General features: G+C 44.3%; 1 protein-coding gene across 2 annotated transcripts in view; it reads left to right on the top strand.

Annotated features, from left to right (window-relative positions):
- Nucleotides 1–487: 487 nt before the first annotated feature.
- RERG (RAS like estrogen regulated growth inhibitor) overlaps nucleotides 488–8,332 on the top strand; it is a gene marked incomplete at its 5' end in the record, with an annotated part of 92,863 nt that continues 85,018 nt past the window's right edge. Inside the window, one exon of one of the 2 annotated variants that reach the window (XM_082280053.1) lies at nucleotides 488–608. In XM_082280053.1, the coding sequence (XP_082136179.1) occupies nucleotides 548–608 (61 nt within the window). The remainder of the gene's footprint in view (nucleotides 609–8,332) is intronic. The other variant, XM_082280054.1, reaches the window with a different exon arrangement.

Here is an 8,332-nt window from a genome sequence, read left to right as displayed (position 1 = left end):
TTGGAGCTGGAGGGCTCAAGGAAAGATTAGCTATCTGCAGGCACTACTAGTGAGTGCTCACAGCTATTAAATATATTCTACAAAAAATAATTCCTTGCATGTGATTCAAATACAGTAAATATATGCAATTTCAGCTGAAAGAGAAAGGAAGAAATAAATCCTTAGGAGCCTTGCAAGGCAGGTGCTTGGGGTTGTTAAGTACCTTTTGCAATCTTACAGTGCCAGTGTGAAGCAAAGAGGAATAGCCGGAAAGCTGAAGGTGGGTTCTGCACAAACAGTGCCAAATGTGTCAGTGGTGTTACTGCAGTGTTCAAAGCAGGAACATAGCATCAGTTATCACGATTATTTAAAAAGAAGAAGAAAGGAGGGGGCGGGCAGGGGAAAGGGAGAGCCTGGCTCCTTGCAGTTCCATCCTTGTGGTGTTCTTCCCCAGGCTCTGCATTGACGTCACAATGACACGGTGAAGCTGAAGGCAGGAGCTGGGAACTGTTCTTCTGCTTCACTTCTGGTGACTGAGTGAGTTTGCCACCCCTGTGTTCCTTCCAGCATGGCCAAGAGTGCAGAAGTGAAGTTGGCGATCTTTGGTCGAGCTGGCGTGGGCAAGTCAGGTATGTTTGACTTCTGATTTTTTTCTTCTGCTTGTCATCAGGTAACTTTTTGCTCCCTCTGTGCAGACAAACTCTTGGTAAAAAAGGGCATCTCTGACCACATTCTTGTCAGGGAGGTTGGGATCAGGCCAGGAATTCTCTCTTCCTTGGCTTTTCATGTTATTTTCTCTAGGTTCTATCAAATGAAAGTACTTTTATCACTTTTTAAAAAAAAGCCCAACAGCAAACAACAGCAAAACAAACTTCCCAGCCCAAATCAAACCCATTTTTCATGAAGTGAGTGGCAGCATTATTTTTTCCTGGGGAAACAGAATTAGTAATGTTCAATTTGTCTCTTCATAGCTTGTGCTCAATGAAGGCATGGAATATTATGCTCCCTAGCCTCTGTTAAGTATTAGATGACTTCTGTAACAGTTGTAATTCTGGCTGATTTCCACAGGAAATTTTAGACTCAGCAACTCAAAGAAGTTTTGTTCTCTGTGCTCTCCTGGGTTTACATATTTACCAGGAAATTATGGCAACACCATGTGTAAAGTGTGCATTTGTAGAGATCTTTTGAGAAATAAACATAGTCTGGCGAGTTGGTATGGTAGGGACACAAGGGGGAGGCATAAATGTTAAAAATCCATTTCTACAGACAGCCTTTCCTCCGGTGAGACGAGGAGCAGAGTGTGAGGGTTGCAGTTGGGTAGTTCAGGGGTGTTGCATTAACATGACAGCTCCATGACCACTCTAACAAGTCCTTGCACCACAGGGATGGGGAGATGAGGAGACTGAGCCTAATCATGCTCCTGTGGCAGTTTGGGAACTGCAAGATCCTGTTTATTTTAGAAAAAATCTGCACAAGAGTAGGCAGGAGATAGGATGTCCTGGTAAGAGCATTAAGCTAGACTCAGCTGCCATCAACCAGCTCCAGTTCCCCAAAGTGACTTTTATATTACACATGCCAAGGTGCTCTCCCATAAATGTATTACAGTTTCAGTAACTTGGGAATGGGTTGTTTATAAAAGCACATTTACCCAGAGGGTATTTCACCAGAACACTGTCAGTGAAGCAGCTCTGTCAGCTATCAGGAGGAAAGGCATATGTGAGGCAGAATTTCTTAGAGATTATACTGCTTATTCAAAGGCAATGCAGATTAAATTCCACCTTTTTGAATAGAATGCCTGAGGGAATGCTGATAATATACTGGGATAAGTTTAAACTCTTCCTTCTTCCCTGCTGCGCTCACCCCATCCCCTCTTTTGTATTCATGTTTCACTGTCCGACCCAAGTTTTGCAACTTCAGTGGTTCCCCTTTGGGTTTATCTTACATTCAGTTGATGGTTTCTGTGGTTGTCCAGTCTTTTGGCTGGATTCAAAATAATGCAAGAGAACATTGAAATATTTGCAGGAAAACTGAAACACTGAAAGAGTCCCCTCACCCTGGCTTTCTTAGTAGTTTGAAAGCTTATCTCTAAAAAATACAGAACTACCTTTTAAGTGCTCAGTTAAAATGCTACACCAGCATAGGATCAACAAGAGCCTTTTTTACCTGTTGTATCCTTTTTGTAGACTTCAATATATACTAGGATAGCATAAACAGTAAAAATGTTTTCCTTTAGTTCTGGAACCGGGTGGGAGACAAATGGAAAGCCAATAAAAACATCCTAGTTCTTCGAAGTCTTCCTCCTCTCTCTTTTTATTCTCTTTTGAGATGCAAGGAAATATTACATAAAATATGAATAAGGTCCCCTCTTTTGACTGTGACCATACATATGTGAATATGTGTGGAAATGAAAGCACAAATAAGTGAGCAGCACAACAAGGTGAATTTAATGGAGTGGAAGGACCACAGGGTGCTATCAGCTACCTCAACAGAGCAGCAGCTGTGCCTCCCAGAATCTCCAGCTTGCTTGTGAAAACCCCTCTTGTACATTCCCATAAAAGGATCCAGTTTCAACAGCTTGGCCAACTCCAGAGAAATAAGTGTGTGTGTGAGGGGGGTGGTGTCTGAAAATACCTATTTGCCTGTAGCCAACAGTAACAACAGTGGGAGCTGTGAAAGTGCCATTCCACCTTTGCTAAAAACAGGGCTGGACACAAAGCAGTCTCCAGATAGCTGGCTCTGATGGGCAGTATCCTGCTAGAACAGTGCTGCTGGTGTCTTTTTTAGTGTAACCATGTCACTCCCTGTCCCTGTGACCCGTTTGTCATGTGTTGTGGAGACAGGATCCTGGGGTCGTCGCTTGCTGGAGCAGACTTGGCCAGACAGCTGAAAGATAAGCCAGGCTCTAGAAGCAAGAGCACAAGGCAGAATGCTGGAGCATACATGCAACGAAAAGGAGACATTGGGTGATAAATAGGGTCACTGTAATTGCCAGAAAGTCATGCCAAAATATGGCCACTGGCTTGCTTTCCTGGCTCATCTTTGTTTGCTGAGGAAGAGCCAGGCATTAGGTTCTTAATCTGTAAGTGGCTGAAGCACCTGACAGCGTCTCTGAAGTTACAGACACACGTTGTAATGTCCTGGACAGGCTCCTCTTCCACTTCCTGACCCAGACTTAGGATCAGTGAGTCAAAGCAGCAACGGAGAAAGGAGTGCTGTGCTTCAGGATGTGTGGGGAGCTAAAGCTGTCCCTCAGGCAGTCATTAGACCTGTTGGCATTACTGAGAGCTAAGGAACATCCCCATCTCATCGTTAATGCCAGACATCCGTTCAAAGGGTGAAAGATTCCCTGCTGTACAAAGCAGTCCCTTTCAAGACTCTCCCAAACATGAGGTGGGGAAACCAGAACACTGCTCACAAGTGTGAATAGTGACAGCATCTCAAAAGAGTTAAATCCAAGGAAAACAAAACTTTACTCCACTTTTCTTGCTGCTTATCACGTTTCCACGGTTCAAAGGTTTAAAAAACAAACAAGAGGCAATAGCTAATGTGTCAGCTTTTCAGTGTTCTTCCTTGCCTTGTCTCCCTCTGCCTGCTGGAGAAGACCAGCAGAGTGGCTAATCAACTCACCTGTCGTGTTCTGCCCTTTTAATGCAGACCTAAACCTTTCAAATGGAAGAAGAAGAGCAAACCAGCTCAGAAAGAGGCACCCAGGAGTTCTCCCAGCTCAGAGTTACACTGAGTAGTGGGCAAACTCATCAGGTGCAAGCATCCCAACCTGCTCTCATCCAGTGGACTAGATGCTCCTCCATTCACCCCATTCTTACTGTATAAAAGCTGCATAAACACTATTTTAAAACAGCTGAAAAAAAACAGATGAGGAGCTCTGCCTGAGCCAAGGAGCACTTTGCAGCTGCCTCACTCGGGAAGAGGAGGAAGTGCTCTGTGGGTGGGAAGGGACATTGCTGAGACCTGCTATAGATAACAGGGCTGTACCTCCTAATTTGGGCTGGAGTCAAGCAGCACTGAGGAGGGGAGAGAGCTTTTAAAGCCTTTTTCTTTACGGCCAAGAGGAGCTTGGATGGAGCAGAGAATGAAAGTTGAAGTGAATTACTTAAACACTGCTGTTTAAATTGTTCTTTCACTGAATCCTACAGCTTCATTCCTATGGTAACAAAACTGAGGATTTCCTAAATAGCTCCTTTTAAAACTACAGTAGTAGCAATTAATAAAGGCTTAAAGGCCATGTTCTTCCATGTCATCACAAGACACAGTATGTGCCCAGAAATCTAAAGAGGAGCAAAAATGTATGAACCAGAGGAGAAAAACAGGGCTGGATTAACAGTGCATGGCTGATGCTTTTCCAACTCATAACTCAGTTGACTATGAATGCTCAAAATACCTCTGCTTAGGAGCCTTTCTGTTTTGGCCAAGAAAGAGACAATGTCCAGCTGCAGCATGTGCTATCCAGTGTGCCTTTTTGCTGTGTGTGTGCCAGGCTGAGCACTCCAAGTTTGTGTGTTAGCACAGGTGCTTTGGCCAGCCCCTGGCAGAGGCAGTTCTCATGTGCCTGGATGGGCCATGCAGCTGCAGCCGAGGAATGGGACATGGAATGTGTGGGTTTTGCTATGGGTTCTGTAGGAGCCCAGAGTGCTGAGAATATTTCTCTGCCTGTTTTTAAGGGTTCTTGCCCCCCTGAACAACACTGTTTTAGCCTCCAACCTTGGAAAAAATTACCAACAGTCAGACAAGAACTAGGAAATACAGTGGTGGGAATTAGGTGATAGACTACTATGTAAGATTGTCACAGGGTGAAAATTTAGAGGTTTTAGGCTTCTCTTTATAGTAAATAGATAAGAGTAAAAAATATCAAAATGGAGGATTGTTGTTGTTCTCTAAACCTTCTTCTACTACTCCATGTTCTGCAGTAAAAGTAGTTTGGAATGATTGGATAGAAAATTCTGCAGTTCCTGGCTGTGTCACTGAATAATTGGTAAGAAAGTGAAAATAATACACATTTTTAGTAAGCATTGGTTAAATGATCTTTAAAAGGCTGTGTGAATCTTGATAGAGAGCTCTCACTCCTGCTTTTCTGTGCTCTATGCTGTACCTGGGTCAGGCTGGTGGCTCTGTTCCTCTGATAAGACTTAAGAAACAACTATCCAGCAGCATTGAAACTCCAGAAAAAGTCTTGGTTTATCTTTGAAACTCCTTGCAAGGACTTTCAGGAAATTCTCTCCCATCAGGAGGGACTTGATTTATGGCACGGTTCAGTGTCAGGGTTCAGCAACAGGGAAGATCCTGAAGCTCCCACAGGCTTCCCCCAATAAATGTGTCGGATTCTAAGCAAATCATTGCTTGTCAGGTACGTGAGGCACGGGGCTGTTGTCACTTTTTGATCCAGCAACAGCTCAGATGCTTCCATTTGGGCAAAAGGGTGACCAGAAATGTGGTTTTGGTAGGTGTCACCTCGCAAAGAGCCTGTGCCATCACAGAAATGAAGATCTCAGCAACTCCAGTTATTTTAGAGTCACAGCTGGGAAAGTCCTGAGCAGACATGTATTTGTATCTGTTGGCTTATGCTCTTTTCCCATGTCTAAGCCAGGATGGGGGAACATACCTGGGAGAAAGATACCTGGTTTTGAAAGTTCCTGCAGAACAAACTCAAGCAGCAGCCAAGCCAGAGTGTCCTTCAACAAATCTGTGGTTTGTTTTCATTATTTGAGGATATGTCTGAAACATGCTACCAGGGATCACTTCCCAGTTGCAAGGTCTGGGCATATGGGAAATAAAACTGCATTCATTGTCACCCCACCCCCATTCAAAAAACCCTGTGGGTTACTGGGAAAGAAGCCCAAAGAGATTTTTCTACTTCACAAATCCCTGCTCATATATTTTCCCCCACTAGTTGCATTTCAGGGACTTTTGCAGAGGAAACATGAGTTATAAAGGAGTGATTAGTTATCAAGCTCACAGCTCTTCTAGTAAGGCAGGGAAAGCTGCCACAAGATCTTCAAAGTCCATGCTACACCACCTGATGTATGAACGGAGGATTACTGTGATAAGGTGCCTCTGAAATCCAGAAATGTGGATGGAAAGACACTGGATTTTCTGCCGTGGGTTTTGTTTTTGTTTCCTGTTTTTTTTACTTACACTAGCATAGCAGATCAGTTGGCTTTTTTTCCTTTGTTCTTAGGAATGGCAATGACAACCAGATGCTTAAGTGATTATTCAGTGATCAGGTTTAATACAGGTTTATTAATCATCTTGTATTGTTTTGCTGGTAAAGTACTCATAAAACACTCCCACTTTTTACATTCTCTGGTTTTACACTTTTCAACGAGCTCCAGGTTCTCTGAAGGTACTGTGCATGTAGGTGTCTAAGTCGTAGCAGTAACTAGGTCACTAATTTTAAGATTATTTCTTCCCCAGCAAGAATACAAATGTGTCCCCTTGGAGCAAGTGATATTGCAAGGAAACAGTTGTGTTGCAATGACCTTCCCAAGCTCCTGTCCAGTGGATGATGTTGATGCCTAATTAGAGGGTGAGCCCCAGGTTCATCCATGGATGAAGGAAGTTGCATTGTGGCCTTACCACACAGATACAAGCTCTTTAGTCAACAGTCTTTCTAAAAACTGCCTTTGTTGATTCTTGTCACGCTGGAACTAAAGAGAAGGAACACCAGGAACCTGGGCTAGACATACAAACATTTGCTCTTCTTGTGTGTGTAACTTCCTCCCTTTCCTCTGCTTGTTTGCCTATCCATGGTTCACTATAGCCTTGTCCTTGGTGTAGCAGAAACCATTCATGCTCTGCTCGACATTTGATCTTCCTTCTGGCTAACCATGGAATAATAAAATGCAGGATTTCTCTAACCAAATGCCAACATTGTTCATTCAAGCGTGGCTGCCTCCCCTGTTCCATCTCATTTAACTACATCTGACATCAGCTCTACCTGTATCCCCTCTGAGCAGCTGGTGGCAGCTGTTAGAGCTAAAACTAGTCCTGCTGTTCTTTTTTTTTTTCTCTCTTTTTTGTTTAGGTTGGGCTAAATATAGCCTGTTGTATGATTACTGGGGAAGGAATGCCAGGATTCAAGATTTATGTGTGCAACACAAATTCTTCCCTAGGCCTGTGCCTAGCCACCCCCTGCAGCTCTTGCTTTGATAAGATAGCTGCCCTGCCCACTTGTCTCTTGCAGTTTTGCCAAAGGCAACTGCAAAGCTCCCTGGTGGAGTCCCCGGAAGGGTTTGTCAGGGTGTGATAAAGGCCTGCAGTGTTTGGGTCAGCCTGCTGTTCCCCACCAGGGCACTGGGAGATCCTTTCAGAAACAGCAAGATTTTTATTCTTCCACAAACTTGTTGTTTACCTCCGTGATGTCGGAGGTCCCTTTGCCTTGCATCTACTTTCCTTGCCATGTTTCTTCTCAGCTGTCACCCTCCCCTCTCCCCCTGCCGGTTCCCTAGAACTGTACATGTTCCCCAGGGACTGCATATGGTGAAATGGCTTCATACTTCACAGGACAACTTTGTATTTACAGTTCCTTTCTCACCCTCCTCACTTTGGGCTTCCTCCCATCTCTGTTTCTCATCCCCAGCTCCTTCTTTGCCCACACTGTCAGTGCATTGTGCATCATCAAATGCTCAGGACGTGAGATCCAGATGAGCTAATCCTGGCAGCAGTGGTGTGATGCAGCAAAGAACAGTCACTTCAGAGGAAGTGGTTCCTTCTGTCCTGGAATCCATTCCTTGGTGTGGACTTTGAGGATGTTCCAAGATTTGACTGCTCCAGGCAGTCATTGCATGGAGCCAGCTTTGCACAGGTTAAAAAGGGAAGCAGAGTGTATCTGTACATAGCTAGTCTTGGTCGTAGAAGTGGGTAAATTTACCTATTTTGGCTTTGTGGCAGAGCAGGAGAAACAAGTTATGTCTGTATTTCTCAAGCAAACTCTCTTCCTGCATTTGTTTTTGTGCCATCCTTGAACCTTGTACATTTGCAGCACCCAAAAATAAATACTTTAGGTGTATGAAAAACTAACACTGCCTTAAAGAAGGAGGACCAATGAGGCTCTAGCTGAGCCCTGGTTACAGGGCTGTGATTATCTGCTGGTGACTGAGGTGTTTGTACCCTCTCACCACATGCCTGGTGGGCACTCCCAGCGCTCTGGTGAGCAGGAGAGACAAAGAATGGCTGTAAGAGAGCGAGGGAACCATGGCATCCTCATCCATTCCCTGCTTTTATTCCAAGCCTGCATTTGCTCAGTATTATTGGTAGTCTTTTATACACCCCGTGCTGCAGAGGCAATTAAAGCTTTGGCAAGGACACCCCTCAGCTTCCCTTCCCTCTCCACAGGCAG

Source organism: Coloeus monedula (assembly GCF_965178545.1).
Source record: "Coloeus monedula genome assembly, chromosome: 4".
NCBI classification, from domain to species: Eukaryota; Metazoa; Chordata; class Aves; order Passeriformes; family Corvidae; genus Coloeus; species Coloeus monedula.
This window is presented reverse-complemented; position numbering and strand designations above follow the sequence as displayed.